The sequence below is a fragment of the Aureobasidium melanogenum genome (genome assembly GCF_000721775.1).
Source record: "Aureobasidium melanogenum CBS 110374 unplaced genomic scaffold scaffold_19, whole genome shotgun sequence".
Taxonomy (NCBI): domain Eukaryota; kingdom Fungi; phylum Ascomycota; class Dothideomycetes; order Dothideales; family Saccotheciaceae; genus Aureobasidium; species Aureobasidium melanogenum.
Genome location: NW_024470071.1, coordinates 129,061 through 143,814, shown reverse-complemented (window position 1 = coordinate 143,814; position 14,754 = coordinate 129,061). Strand labels below are relative to the sequence as shown.

The 14,754-nt window shown below is 49.1% G+C and overlaps 7 protein-coding genes across 7 annotated transcripts; 3 read left to right on the top strand and 4 right to left on the bottom strand.

Moving 5' to 3' along the window:
* Window positions 1-888: 888 nt before the first annotated feature.
* On the top strand, window positions 889-1,497 carry M437DRAFT_54120 (uncharacterized protein; the record flags this gene model as incomplete). The annotated part of the gene is made up of 1 exon (XM_041022635.1): window positions 889-1,497. One exon carries the CDS (start codon window positions 889-891, stop codon window positions 1,495-1,497), a length of 609 nt encoding a protein of 202 aa, XP_040877528.1.
* Window positions 1,498-2,130: 633 nt separating this feature from the next.
* Window positions 2,131-3,597, bottom strand: M437DRAFT_68049 (alpha/beta hydrolase fold protein; the record flags this gene model as incomplete). Its single annotated transcript, XM_041025046.1, has 7 exons — window positions 2,131-2,271; window positions 2,335-2,715; window positions 2,786-2,892; window positions 2,979-3,089; window positions 3,143-3,285; window positions 3,360-3,471; window positions 3,531-3,597. The coding sequence occupies 7 exons, from the start codon at window positions 3,595-3,597 to the stop codon at window positions 2,131-2,133; spliced, it is 1,062 nt and encodes a 353-aa protein (XP_040877527.1).
* A 964-nt stretch (window positions 3,598-4,561) lies between these two features.
* M437DRAFT_77230 (flavin-binding monooxygenase) lies at window positions 4,562-6,548 on the bottom strand (the record flags this gene model as incomplete). Its single annotated transcript, XM_041026765.1, has 6 exons — window positions 4,562-4,618; window positions 4,676-5,015; window positions 5,069-5,234; window positions 5,286-5,842; window positions 5,901-6,299; window positions 6,352-6,548. The coding sequence occupies 6 exons, from the start codon at window positions 6,546-6,548 to the stop codon at window positions 4,562-4,564; spliced, it is 1,716 nt and encodes a 571-aa protein (XP_040877526.1).
* A 759-nt stretch (window positions 6,549-7,307) lies between these two features.
* M437DRAFT_68047 (uncharacterized protein) lies at window positions 7,308-9,162 on the top strand (the record flags this gene model as incomplete). The annotated part of the gene is made up of 3 exons (XM_041025045.1): window positions 7,308-7,372; window positions 7,437-7,464; window positions 7,582-9,162. The coding sequence occupies 3 exons, from the start codon at window positions 7,308-7,310 to the stop codon at window positions 9,160-9,162; spliced, it is 1,674 nt and encodes a 557-aa protein (XP_040877525.1).
* Window positions 9,163-9,580: 418 nt separating this feature from the next.
* M437DRAFT_77229 (aldehyde dehydrogenase) lies at window positions 9,581-11,657 on the bottom strand (the record flags this gene model as incomplete). Its single annotated transcript, XM_041026764.1, has 4 exons — window positions 9,581-9,600; window positions 10,085-10,294; window positions 10,353-10,439; window positions 10,496-11,657. The coding sequence occupies 4 exons, from the start codon at window positions 11,655-11,657 to the stop codon at window positions 9,581-9,583; spliced, it is 1,479 nt and encodes a 492-aa protein (XP_040877524.1).
* Window positions 11,658-12,008: 351 nt separating this feature from the next.
* M437DRAFT_54303 (NAD(P)-binding protein) lies at window positions 12,009-13,247 on the top strand (the record flags this gene model as incomplete). The annotated part of the gene is made up of 4 exons (XM_041022666.1): window positions 12,009-12,320; window positions 12,383-12,470; window positions 12,529-12,694; window positions 12,746-13,247. 4 exons carry the CDS (start codon window positions 12,009-12,011, stop codon window positions 13,245-13,247), a joined length of 1,068 nt encoding a protein of 355 aa, XP_040877523.1.
* A 238-nt stretch (window positions 13,248-13,485) lies between these two features.
* M437DRAFT_54039 (enoyl-CoA hydratase) lies at window positions 13,486-14,382 on the bottom strand (the record flags this gene model as incomplete). Its single annotated transcript, XM_041022620.1, has 2 exons — window positions 13,486-13,927; window positions 13,985-14,382. 2 exons carry the CDS (start codon window positions 14,380-14,382, stop codon window positions 13,486-13,488), a joined length of 840 nt encoding a protein of 279 aa, XP_040877522.1.
* Between the last annotated feature and the right edge of the window lie 372 nt (window positions 14,383-14,754).

Below are 14,754 nucleotides of genomic sequence, written 5' to 3'. Positions count from 1 at the left end.
TCTTCTTCCTCCAAGGCTACCACAGTCAGGTATGTGTCTCAGTCCTCTTTGAAGTCAAGTTCTTCCTCTGTCAAAAAGTCGAGCACATCTTCCAAAAAGACGAGCACATCTGCCGCGATCCCTGTGACCAAGTTAGCAAGCACATCTACCAAGAAATCGAGCACATCTTCCAAGAAGACTAGCTCTTCGTCTGCTAAGAAGGTCTCTAGCACTTCCTCGTCTAAGAAGGTCACCAGCACTTCCTCCAGCAAGAAGGCCAGCACATCCTCTGTCAAGCCTACTTCCTCGTCCAAGAAGTCTTCTACCATGATTACCATGTCTTCTATCATGCAACATGGCGCTACTACCAAGACTATTGTTACCACTTCCAGCATTCCCGCTTCGGTCTCTGGATCCAGCTACAAGGCATCTTCGTCTGCCCAGTCTTCTAGCAAGGCTGCTGCTACTTCCGCAAAGGCTAGCTCGTCTTCTTGCGCGACTGTTGCACCTCCTGCTTCCACACAGACTGGTATCGTGTCTGGCTGTACCAAGTGGTACACTGCAAAGTCTGGCGACTACTGCTATGTTATTGCTTCTGCAAACGGCATCTCCACCGACACTTTCATGGCTTGGAACCCTGCTGTCAATGCACCTTCTTGCAACAACATCCAGTAAGCATTTGATTCTTTTCTCCCTCTTAGGGACTCCTTAAGCTAACATATGCACAGGATTGGATATGCCTACTGTGTCGCTACATGCAGCTCCGGCACCAGCTCTGGCTCTGCTTCTACCGCCGCAGCATCTTCCATCGCCGCATCATCCCCCGCCGCCTCTACCGCCACCACCGCTACCCAGACCTCCAACTCTGGCTCGTCTTCCTCAACTTCCGTCGCCTCCACCGCATACAAGATGTACACCGGTAACGGCACCGTCGCCGCTGGCTGGCCCTCCCAATCCCAATGGATGGACTTTGACTCCATGTTCACCGCCAACATCCCCATCATGCAACAATCGTGCGCAAACAACGGCTGGGGCGCCAACAACTCTCCCACCGAGATTGCAGACATCAAGGCTGCCATCACCAAGGTTTCTGCTGCGTCTGGAGTGGACCCTCGCTTTATCCTCGCTATTGTGATGCAAGAATCCAACGGCTGTGTTCGTGTCGTCACCACCTCTTGGAGTGTCCAAAACCCTGGACTCATGCAGGACCATGCTGGCTCTGGTACTTGCAACTCTGGCGGTGTGATTCAAAACCCCTGTCCCGCTTCTGAGATTGAACAAATGATTGTCGATGGAACTGAAGGCACTGCTTCTGGCGATGGCCTTGTGCAATGTCTCAAAGAGACCGATGTCACAGATGTTAGCATGTACTACCGTGCTGCTCGCATCTACAACGGTGGTCTGGGTGGTTACCATGCTGATGATTTGGGCACTGGATGCTGTACTTTGTGCTATGCCTCAGACGTCGCCAACAGACTCACTGGATGGAGTTCTGGACTCAGTGGATGCACTCTGTAAGATCCTCAGGTCAGGATTCGAGAATTTCTTTTGGAAAGAAGGAACGCTGGGGCTTTTTATCGTTTCTTTTTGCGCTGGCGTTATGAAAAGAGGAGGGATGATATCAAAGGGCGAATAACAGGTTTATCGCAAGGAAGGACAGGAAAGGATATAGGAACCAATACCCCCACCCTCCCCACCACACCAAATTTTCTTTTGTTTATATAGCTACTACCCATCAACACGAATACCAAATGTTCACACACTGCATATGAACAAAAAAGAAAGACTTTTACACTGTGACTACTGAGTTTCCCAGCAATCAATGTTTCGTGTGACAGGACGTTTTATCATACTCCTCCTCACCGAAACACTAGTTTCCATCAGATCATAAGCAGGTGGAGGAATAGAGGTATATCATGTATCATGATTGTAAGCGACAGGTGAGAAAAACACTATTCTTTGAGATAACCACGTTCGTTGGGTCGTATACAGCAAATGCTAAAATCATGTGCGTCTGAACCGTGTTTCTGTTGACCAGAGGGTACACTCAATTGCCGCATGCCAGACATGCATCTTCTTTTGAATCAAACAAACACATCTTGAAGGTCCAAAACAGAAAAGAAAGAAAAGATTCGAAAAAGCTAGATCCATCTATGATGCTATCAACTTCATGGTCCATTCTGTCAAGAATTTGCTTGATTCGGTCTTCTTGGAAAGGATCATCTCGAGCAAAGGACCATCGTGTGGCTCTTGACTGGCAATCAGTGAGTGTACCTTTGCCTTGTCTTGCGTCTGCTCTCCAGTCAGTCAAAATGATCCCAGAAGCTTTTTCGTCGTAAGCCAGTCAAACCATACCTCGAGCTTCTTGATCATGGCTGCAATGTCATCAACCAACACCTCATCCTCACCACCAGTCACCAAAACCTCGTCGACGGGGATATCAGCCCACCAAGACTCTGGCGCTGTCAAAGGGGCATTGTAGTTGTCTTGTGGCGCTTGCTTGAGGAACTCGTTGGTCCATCTTGCCGCTGCCACGGGAGTGAGACAGTCTTTGTAGGCATTGCGTTTCCAAGCATCGGCGTCCTGAGCAAACGTCACCCATGGAGATATCAGACCAAGTCCTTTCAAGGACTCGGAGCCGAGATCGATCGGGGCGATGTTGGGATGAGGGTGGGTCAGATGGGAGATTAGGCCTAGAGAGAGGTTGCCACCTGCAGAGTCTCCAGCGATAATGATCTGTTTCCCATGATTAGAACATGAGAAGCCGTGCGTGAGTCAGCAAGCTCAGCGTAACGGGTAGACGTACTTGCTGTGGAGACTTTCCCATGGTCTCGAGCAGATAGCGCAGCGCTGCAACCGCTTGCTCTAGCTGTCTGGGATATGGCGACTCGGCAGTCAGATCTGATAGACCAGCTATGTCAACATCATTCCATTTCTCAAAATAAGAAAAACGAAAAAAAAAAAAAACCTCCCATTGCGAAAGAAAACATGTTACTTACCATATCGAATGATCAAGCCGCTTAGCTCACTTCCATGGCTTTGGGCTTCATCCACAAGATCTCCCAAAATCTTCATATGGCCATCAGCAGCGGCAGAAGCATAACCTCCTCCTGGAAGCAATTTAGCTCTGCTATTGATGTTCATTTAGGACGGTACTACTTACCATGGAACCACATGATCGTGTTCTTAGCTTGAGGATTACCGATCCAACCTCCTTGAACACCAGCAGTATCGATCAAATTCGGCTTGAAGCCCTTTTTCTTTGCAAAAGCCTTGTAGGCGTCAAGAGTACCTGGTGTAAGCGCGCTTTGCAAAGTCAGTCCCATCAAAGTCGAAGTTCGTCAGTGTTTTGGAATACTTGCCTCATGAGCCGTACAGACAAACTCGCAGTCAGATTTCTTATGGCTGTGAAGATTACATGCTGTTTGTACGTTCTTGCGCCATTGGCTCCTCGGAAAGGACCTGTGATCAAAGCGCCGAATGCTTTTGCAGCTATGCGTTGCAAGTATCAGCTGAGAGGCAATCGACGCAGCTAGAATGGTAATGCATACAAGTTGCAAGGAGCACTCGAATGATCCTCAAAATGTCCCCAGTGGACAATTTCTGCTTGACCGCCATCGCAATGCCGAAATTGAAGATCTTGGAATGTGATCCCACGTCCGAATATAAGATCGAGAAGGAGGAGAAAAGGGTCTCCGCATATCAAAGACTCCAGTCTCCTTGCGGAGACGTCGATTTAGATGCCTGTTGCATTTGACTTTCCTCGGAATGTAACCAATTCCGGTATCTCATAACTGTGCCGAGGCTAGATAGCACTACGATGAGAGCATCTTTAGGGCGACATTCTGATTAGTGCTGATACCGGATGTTTATCCAGGAAACATTTTGCCCATCAAAAAACTGCGGACAGTCAAATGGATGAGAAGAAGACCTCGATTTGATGAACTATGAATGTTCAAGGAAGGGTCATTGCGGGCGTTCGGGAGCAAAACGGAAGACAGTCCGAGAGTTTGTCTAGCTTAATTAGGCATAGACCGTGATGCTTGGCAGATGACTAATGCTTCGTCCAGAGTGCGTCCAACAGGGCAACCCTGTCTGCTCTGTAGGTTCGATTTCCTTGCCACGGCGAGACGGTATCCGTGTATTTTTTTTTTGGCTCTGGATTCTTGTCGTCAGCTTCACCATAAAGATTTGTCAAACCGAGCAAGGGAGACGGAACCAACGAGTGGGTAAAGGAATCCGATCTTCACTTCAAGCCATGAACTATCTGGGGCTTCTTCCAATCCAGAATTTGATTTCGAAGAGTCTTGGTAGACAGATGACTTGTAGGCAAAATGGTAGTTCGACAAATCATAGGCAAGATACAACGAAATCCAACCGATGCTATCATGGCTTGATATGAGGTTCAATTTGACGAAAATTCAATGGTTGAGAAGCAGACTGAGAACCGCGATTAGGAAGCTCATGCATGCTTTCAAGCCCGGAGAAACAAACTACATGGGTTGATTAAGTTTGATCAACGTCCTCTTAACAGCGATAGTTGCTTAATATGGAACATCTATCTATTGCTCTTGCAACATAACTACAGCTTTGCTACAGTCTCTCCAACAGCTGCGATCTTCTGACCACGGGTATCACCCTTTGTCAACAAGTTATTGGCCTGCTTAGCAGCCTCCTCTATCGTGGGTCCTTCAACGTTTTGTCCCTTCAAACAAGGATCGATAGGAGAATCATCCTTGTTACGAATGTAATAGGACAGATCTCCAGTGCGCTTCTCCGAGGTACTGAAACCATTGCCAAGGTATGTGAATCGGTTGACGGCGCGGTCATAGGTGAACTTCCAGTCTTCGTAACGGGGTTCGGCAAGGGTTTCGAGGTAGTGGAGTGTGCTTCCAGGCCACAATGCGGCGATCTTGCCTTTTGCGTTGCCATTCTTGTACCAGGACTTGCACTCTTCGGACCAGATTGTACCCTCCATGTATGCGTCCTTGTAGTCGTTGAAGTCGTCTACTGGCTCCTGTCTGACATCGAATGATCTGTTGGTGGGTCAGCCTTATGTGCTATACGGATGGTATGGGTTAAGACTAACTTGATGTTCTCCTTCTGGAACTTGGAGAGGAACTTGACAATGTATTCAACCTCGGCCTCGATGGCGATCAGAACAGGTCCGTTGCCAATTGGGCAGTTTGGTCCAAGGGTCATGAAGTAATTGGGGTAGTCGTTGACGGCGAGACCAAGGTAAGCGCGAGCCTCATCTAGGACATGTCAGCTACTCATCCTCAACAAAGCCAATCTTGGTTGTTTACCTTTCCAGACATCTGCCAGCGCCTTGCCTGATCTACCGACAAGCGGGAATCTTGGCTTGAAGGTAGTGTCGAATCCGGTTGCACAAATAAGAACATCGACAGGGTGTTCGCTGCCGTCGTCGATGATGGGTCCTTTGCTACTAACATTGGTGATTGCACCATAAACGACCTTAACCTTTTCAGAGTTGAGAGCCTCGAGATAGCCGATACCAGGGGTGATACGGCGGCATCCAACACTCCACTCTGGGACAAGCTTCTCGAACAGCTCACGGTTGTTGAGCAGTGACTCCATGTGTCCTTGCATGTATTGTTTGGTCATGTTCTGTTCTTCAGAGTCGCGGAAGAATGTGCCAAAAGAGCCACTCAAGCTCTTCTCGATGTCGCGGCGCGTATCCAGATGGTGTTGAGGATCGTTTTTGAACTGTTGGATCTCTTCCTGTGTGTACTTCTTGGGTTCTTGACCAAGAGGAGGGGCAACCCATGTCGGCTCTCTGATGAATGTTGTCAAGCTCTTGACCTGATCGAGGATTGCAGGTAGGATTTGAATTCCTGATGATCTGAGAAAGAGGTTAACAATGATTCGCTTGCTTGAGATTCCACTCGGTGGATTATTACCCGTTGCCAATGAGACCGACGTTCTTGCCTCGCAAGTCGGTCGTGGTGTCCCATGCTGCACTGTGCAAGAGCTTGCCCTTGTAATCTTGCAGGCCGGGAATTGCAGGCCATCTCCAGGCGTTGAGAATACCCGCAGCATTGATGAGTACATGACAAGTAGTCGTGACTGTCTTTTGAGTGACAGTGTTGAGGGCAGTGACATGCCACATGGACTCTTGCTCGTTCCATTTGGCGTCGACCACGGTGTGTTGAAGCTTGATGTACTTCTCTAATCCATGTCTGATGCCAAATTGCTTGAAGTAGTCGAAGATTTCTCCAGATGTTGCGTAAGTTCCGGACCAATCTGCTTTGGGTTCAAAGGACCAGGTGTAGTTGTGGCTGGGAACATCGCATGCACATCTATGTGATCAATTAGGAAAGACCGAGAAAAGCGAGAAGAGGTAAGACCAACCCTGGGTACTTATTCTCAAACCAGGTGCCACTGACATCCTCGTTCTTCTCGTACACTACAAGATCAAAGTTGTCGAAATGTCTCTGGACCTTGTAGGCCAACAAGAGACCAGATGCTCCTGCACCAATGCAAACGACCTTGAGTTTTCTCTGTGGCTGGTAGATTGGGTCTGACCAGCGTACTCCGTTTGTCTTCATGATGTATCTGGTGATGTGTATAACAAGAGGAAATGATATGGGTTCAACAAGACTGTCTGGACTTGAGGTCTAATAAGGAGCCTTTATATTCGAGATACATGCTGATCCCCGCATTTGAGGTTATGGCTGTCGGATGGCAGTCTTGGACGGAATTTTGGGCCCTGGACTCCTGCCTGTCGGAAAAAAAAACCGGAAATAGAGAACTCAAAAGCGTAGCCGGAATGTTTCGCCACGATCTGTGAGGACCGACATGCCTCGGTCTCTCAAGTCTTAAGGCAAGGAGATCCTTTACTCAGGGTTACACACGCGTTCAACTCCACAGTAAGCTTTGAGACAATCAGTTGTGAGGTGCTTAGCTAAGTCGTCTCCAGGATATTGTTATCACAACCCCGCATATAGATCACCCCCACGTTCGTCTCCCCAGAACCCCAGAAGGCCCTTGAAACTGTTGCTAGCTCATCGATCTCGAGGTGACATGACTCGGTCCTGAGCTTGGTTTTTACTTGGTCTGCTATTCGTTCTTCTCAAACTGTGTAGTATGCAATCAACTTTTACTAACCTACTTGTAGTCAATATTGTTGATTTGTGCTTCAAAGATAGCTCACGTGACCCAAAGAGCCAAGGAATCTAGAGCTCAGCGCGGCGAAGAAGTGCGGGGTTGCCGTTGCCCTTCTCCAGGAACCTCGCCTTGTGCATCGTCGATACTCATACATCAGTCATAAGTCAACAAGAATTCGGACCACGACTCTTCATCAAGCTATGACCGAGAAGCGGCCCAAGGCTACACCTGGCTCGGTTCGTGGACAATACGTTCGCGCTGCATGGTAATTACCTGATCGCTCGACGTGTCCTGTGCCGAAGCGTATAGATGAACTGATGTGTCGCCAGTGAGACGTGCAAGCGACGGAAGACAAAGGTATGTAGTCCAGTGAGGAACACTGGTCTTTGGATGTTTGGCTCGCCTTAGCACATTCAGTCCATCACAAGTTCCCTATGATTTAGGATCTTGTTCGCGGACTAACCACTTGTATAGTGCTCGGGCGAACAGCCTTGCATGGCTTGTCAAGTGCAGTCACTGCACTGTTCATATGCTGCTGGCCCCAACAAAAGACGGAGAAAATCCAAGAAAGATCATGTTCGCCGACAGACCGACACAGAGCTGTCGAACGAAGCTACTAACATCAGTAGTCGAAACCCGAACAGCGCGGCTGGACCGGCACTGACATGTCCTACTCCGAACGAGCCTGCTTCCGGAGCGCGCGATATCTCCCACAGTGCGAAACGTCAATTGCCAGGTGTCCTGACCTCTCCCAGAGAAGATCGTGACTCCTTGAAAGCCTGGCAGGCCAATGTGGACCGCCGCCTGCAACTTCTCGAACAAAGTCTACGTCAAAGATTCAACTCTGATCTAATGAGCCACCCTTTGACTGCGGCTAATGCGGACTGCGACGCCTCGAGCGCCTTTGGAAGTGATGATCTTTCCGAGTCTAGAATCTATTCGCGGCCTGCAGTTGTTTCAAGTGCTACGCAAAGGTTTCTGGGTAGCTCTCTCATACGTCTTGACGCTTTTGCGGTACCAGATCGAGCGTCTTCAGGTTCTACACCGTCAGCTCAAAGTGCGCAATGTCAAATGGAATCTGACTTCGAGTCATTTGAGGCTCGTGCTGGTTCCAGATCCACTAACGTTGGGTCGTATCTCGGGATCGACCAAAATACTGGGCCTCTCATAAAAGAGAGCGTACAAAGCTACTTCACCAACGTCAATTCAATGTATCCCTTTATCAACGAGACGCAGTGCTTGTCAGAGCTTGAAATCATTCTGGATCAGATTAATGGAGAGTCTCTAGGATCAAGCAACCTACACTTCGCTGCGCTCATAAAGATGATGCAGGCTACGGTGCGGATCTTGGAGGAGTTACATCCCGAACAAGGTTCGCCACCGGGATGGCAAGAGTATCAAGAAGCTGTTCATCTGACTACCCGCCTCACGCCGCCATATCGACCAACACTTGCTGCTATCCAGTTCCTAATAGCGAAAACGATTTATGAGACACTATGCGACATGCTCAGCACAGCATATGACACTCTCGCCTCTTGCGTGCGCATGTGCTACCAACTACGACTTAATTCTCAGCCATCGAATTTGAAACTCGCATCGGGTCAAAATCACACCGTAACAGAGGTCATGTGCTCGATATACTGCCTCGACAAGGACATATCTCGCTTTCTCGAAATTCCTTGCATCATGCGCGACTGCGATCTGAAAATACCTTTGACACAGCAACTATCCGCTGCAGATCAACATTCTCCGATCAGTGCCTCGTCGAAGTCTGGTAATTCAGACCAGAATTCGACACACCTTGAGGCTCTAGTACAATGGTCAGTGCTTTCGTCTGAGATCTGTGATAGAGTGGCCAGCGCGAGTGCCTCGAAGCCGACGAGTCCTGATATTGTGGCTGTCATGGATGATCGCCTGGTCATTCTTTACCAAAGTCTCCCGTCCAAGTTTCAATGGTCCAGGAACATGTTATCCGCTGATAACAATGCTTCCGCCAAGCAAGCTTTGTTTTTCTATCTGGTGAGTCTCGATCTGCACATCTGGATTCCGTTATGAGTTCTGACAAGTAATTCTTCTAGCGATTTTGTGACCTTCAGTTGCTAGCACGTCAGGAGTGTATGCTTTCACTACCAGTTGATCATCGTCTATACCGTACTGGTTGGCAGACCGCCAAACAAATGGTGGCAACCATCGACCTTTTTTATCGGTCTCAGTTGTTCAGGCCCAGCGACCGCACGATAGTTTCGATTTTGCTCACGCGTGCTGTCATCTATGTGTCACTCATTCTCATACGATGCCAACGCGAGAACATGCCACGTCAGGAGCCACTGGCCTGTTTCCGCACCGCCCACACGGTGCTCTGTGAGATATCCTCAAGTGCCCTCGTGGCTCGCGAGACCTTAAGATCACTTCGAGATGTCATTCAGGGTGTCAACGAGAATCACCCTGCTAACAGCCATCATGACCCCGACACTCAAGACCAGGCGACAGAACCTCTTGAATTCCCAGTGATCGCTCTTGACAGTGAAGATCATGACCAGCACAATGATACCGACATGCGTTTCATGGACGCTTTGCGAACGCCATTGGAAACGGACTTTTTCTCTGGTGCCATTGCAAGTCAACCGAGTTTGTCTTGGGATGACTTGTATGGAAGGTAATTACAACTAATCGGACATCCTCTTGTGCTCCATCTCATTTTGCTGACTGCCTGGACAGAATATTACACCTCTACAAAGTTAACGGCAAGTCATGATTGAGAGATGTGGGTTCACATTGGACAGACCGTTTGAGCTAAATGTTTCTCGGTTTCGTCTGTGCATCCGGTATGCGTCTGTAGGTATAGCTGGTACTAGATACTCTCAAGAACTAAGAATGTTGCCGAGTCTAGCGTACAAAACCTTTCTTGAAGGGGCATGTAGGGTAGCAACCAGAGCGAGAGCGATAGTGACACCTAATACCGAGACTTTGCCATAACCGCCTCCAATCTTTTGATCTTGGAGTGTTTCACCTCTTTTGAAACCGACTCTGGTGCCAACGTCAACAGCCTTCTTGTTCTTCATATCGAAAGGCGGGTAGCGGAAACTCATCGCGCTGTCTAAGAAATCTGGCATACGCGCAACCGTACGTCTGTGCGTGAAAGCCTCGAAGCCCAGCTTGCCATGGTAAGCGCCCATACCCGAATCACCTAGAGTTGTTAGTCTTGTAGTTCGAAGGAGGGTGAAATGTTCTTCCTGATTGCTTACCAACGCCTCCGAAGCCAGCATTTGGCACAGCTGCGTGTAACATGCAGTCGTTGATCGATACACCGCCTGAAATGGTATGATTCAAGACTAGTGAAGAGTCAACATGGCAAATTGGAAACAAGATAGACGCCATCAGATCTTACTGTAATCTATCTCAGACTTTTTGTGGCTGAAAATGTTGATGGCTAGAGGGTGAGGTCCTTCTGTGATCTTGTCAACAGCTTCCTGGAATCCCATTTCGATGATGGGAAGCAACGGGCCAAAGATTTCGGAGTCGAGTAGTGCATCGTCCATAGTAACATTGTCAATGATAGTCGTAGGGATTGTGAGTTTCTCGCGGTCTCCTGTACTTCCACAGATCACCTCGCCAGTAGTGTTGGTAATCATGTTTGTCAACCTATCGTGGTTGCGCTCGTTGACGATCTTAGCCATCTGACTGCCGTGCTCTGGTTTTCCATGGAAAGTCTCATTCCAGACCCTGAGCCGAGCGACAAACTCGTTGTGTATGGATGGATCCACAAAGACGTGGTTTGTCGTGATGCAAATTTGTCCCGCGTTCAGGAACTTGGAACACGCAATGCGTTTCGCAGCGAGATCGACATTGGCATTGGCTGTGACAATCGTGGGACCCTGACCGCCCAGCTCGAGCACAGTGGGGGTGAGATGCTTGGCCGCAGCAGCCGCGATATGTTTGCCGACAGGCGTGGATCCAGTGAAGAAGATGTGGTTGTATTTGAGCGAGAGGATGAAGCTCATTTCCTCGGCGCCACCTGTAACCGTAGTGTAAGCCCTGCTCTCAAGGTATTGAGGCAGCAAAGTCTCCACCAATGATGCAACCGTCGGACACAGCTCTGAGGGTTTGACCATGGCGGTACATCCGGCTGCTATCGCCGCACACAGCGGCTGCATCACCAAAGCGAAAGGAAAGTTCCATGGCCCTATGATGAGAGCGACACCCAAGGGTTCTTTCCTAATGACCGCAGAACCCAGCTTGGTGAAGGCGAAACCGGCATCAGGGACCTCATCTGCAGCCCACTCCTCCAGATTGGATATATGGTCGAGGATGTCCCCTTTGACAGAGGCAATCTCAGTGAAGAACGCCTCAAACTCATGCTTGCCGATGTCTTTGTACAAGGCATCGGCGATAGCTGTTTCGTTATCGCGGACGAGCCAGAATAGCTGCTTCAGCTGCCACTTTCGCCAACGGAGGTCCTTGGTACAACCGCTTGCGAATGTCGCTCGCAAGGTTTCGAGCTTGCTCTCGACCTCTTTTGGAGACGTATATCCTGATTCGCTGCTGGCCATGATTATTTCAATTGTTGAGATTTGAGACCTGGATTGGGTTTCTGCGAGGTTCTTGATCGGATCTGCTAACCTTGAGAGTGAACAGATGCCTCGGTCCCCGAGATAGTGACCCTATCTATATACTGATGAGGTTCTGTCTGACCCTTTTTGCGGGGTCTGCAGCCTGCGCAGTGCGCAACGCCAATTCAGCGGAGTGGAAGTAAGTGCACGCAGTTGAAGTCCCAGTTGTTTCCGTGAAGGATTTCCGGGGGGCCCCCTCATTCCTGGGCAACACCACAAGCATAGTGATAAAATGAAGTCCTATGCACTCCTACCGGTGTAGTACAGCACTCAGACTCTCACGAACTCACAATGCGATTCTCCATCGGCGACGTTTTGCACTTGCTTGACAAGACTCTACTTAGCCCGTTGCTGGCTTTGTCGATTCCAATTGCTCTTCATGTCAGCGGCCGACAGCAGATAGTCTTGGCCAAGGCTCCGGGCTCGACGCTAGGCTGGAATCTTGTTAAACTACCTGCTCTCCAGAAGAAACTGATTGCTTTCGCGGCTGTAGCTACTTTGCTGCGGCTGAACAGTATCGCCTCGCAAAGGGCTCTCAACAATGCAGTCGTTGCTCGCTTCAAGCCAAAGCAAGAAATTGTGGTAGTTACTGGTGGCGCTGGGGTATGTGACATTCACCAACCATCGATGTTTTAAGATAGGCTCAATCAAGTAATGCTTCGTAGGGTTTCGGTGCCGCAGCGACTCTCAAATTGGCTGCAGAGGGTACCACAGTTGTGGTCCTTGACGTTCTGCCCTTAACATACACCAAACGTAAGTTGTTTATTACTGCAATACTTTGTCAGTGACGATTTTTGATGACTGGCGATAGCTCCTGGTGTACATTACTACAAAGTCGACCTGACTGATCTGGAAGCCCTCGAGGCAGTCGCCAACCAAATCCGCCAGGAAGTCGGCGAACCGACAGCTGTGATTGCCAATGCAGGAATCTGTCGTGGCAAGCCTCTTCTGAAAGCAAGTGCAAGGGACGTCGAGTTGTCAGTGAACCCTAATCCCACAACCCGTTTCTCCAGCTGACAATTTGGAAGAACCTTTGGTGTGAACAGTCTAGCCGTCGTCTGGTGTGCGAAAGTGTTCCTTCCCGCAATGGTACGCAACAACCATGGTCACTTCCTGATTACGGCTTCACAAGGTGCTTTCGTTGCAACTTCTCATATCGTGGACTATGCAGCCACAAAAGCCGCAGCATTAGCCTTGTATGAAGGAATCCAGACAGAGCTCAAACACGTCTACAAAGCGCCAGCAGTGAGATGCTCAGTCATCTGCCCAGCCGTTGCAAACACCAAGATGTTTGGATCCGTAGTCCAGAAGGGCAATTTCTTCATGCCCGCGCTCGAAGCTAGCGATATTGGAGACAGGATGTGCGAGATCCTCAAGAGCGCCAATTCACAGCAGGTCGTTATGCCTGCTATGGCGAACATCGCTGTGATACTCAGAATGTTCCCTACTTGGATGAGAATCAACGCTCAGGATGCTGCTGCGGAGGCTATGCTGAACCTCAACCCTCACGATCCTATGGCCAATATCTAGCAGGATCTACGCGATATGTGCTCGTAGAAACTTTGCGGAGGTTGATTTCTGCATTTCGTGAATATGGACACAAGATCAATAGTATAGTGCTGACTTGCATATCGCAAGCTTTGCTTAACTTTCGCTGCTGCCACGTCTACGTTAATCTTCTAAATGCATACTCAGTGACTTAAAAGAGTTGTATACATTGACAATACTAGAAAAGGAAACATAACCGCTTCATGCATGATGAAGATACTTATAGCTTTGAGGCGACCCATTTCGGCTTCTTCTTCTCGGCGAACGCTTGCAGACCAATCATCAAGTTCTCTCCTGACATGAGGGCATCTTGGTACTTCTCCGCAGTGAGTTGGGAGGCCCTCTCAACACTACCCGTCTCCCAGGATTCCCTCAAACCAGCACGTGTGACGATGATAGCGTCTGGTGAATGAGACGCAATCTCTTTCGCCATAGCAAGAGCTTCGGGAAGGAGCGAATCCGGACTCTGAGAGACTTTGTTGACGACGCCATACTTTTGAGCTTCTGCAGAACTGATGGCTCTTCCTGTCAAAGCAAGCTCAGTGGCGATTTGTATTCCACAGGTGCGAACAATGCGGGACAATCCGCCAGCGCCAGCGTAGAGCCCACGTTGAACTTCCGGAAGACCAAACTTGGCATTTGGCGATGAGATGACAATATCGCTTGATCATTCCGAGTCAGTTTGTGTTCTGTTGGTTGAAGCTATGATGGTGACTTACCAATTAAGACAAATCTCAAATCCACCACCCAGTGCGAAGCCGTTCACTGCAGCGATCACCGGCTTCTTACCCAATCGTCGACTAAGCCCTGCGAAGCCTCCCACAGGTCCAATCTGTGGTTTAACAGTTTCATCCTTAGCAGCACCTCTATCACGTTGTTCCATCAAATCGGCGCCTGCGCAGAAGGCTTTCGGGCCTTGTCCAGTGATGACTGCGACAGATAGACTGGGTTCCTGGTCAAACCACTTCCAGACAGCTTCGCCTTCCCAATGTCCTGCGACAGGAATCGAGTTCATAGCCTTGGGACGACAGATCTGCACGAGCAGAACCCCGGGTTCGGGATTTGACAGCTCGTAAGTGGTCGTCTTTGGTGGTGTAGTCTTGTATGATGATGCCATGATGATTTTGCTTGACTGCAAGTATGAGAAATAGGAGCTATGCTAGTGAGGATATATTATGCTGAAATAACAACAGCGATCTGTCGTGGAAGACTTGCTGATCGACATGGAAACAGTACGGAAATCCAAGCTACCCGAGCTCGAAAGCTCAAATTCCGAAAACTCCAACGGTCAGCCCCCCCACCTTGGCTACCGAGGACAAGGATAAGCGCTCGACTGCCAGAATTGGTGGAACTTTCAACGTCCGGTCATTGATGTTCTCACTAATACCACTACCGAGATCCACGGCTGGGACAACAAATTAAGTATCACCTTCGACCAGTTCACCTCCTCTATCTTCCGAGCCAATCGCGACTGGGGCTCACGAATACA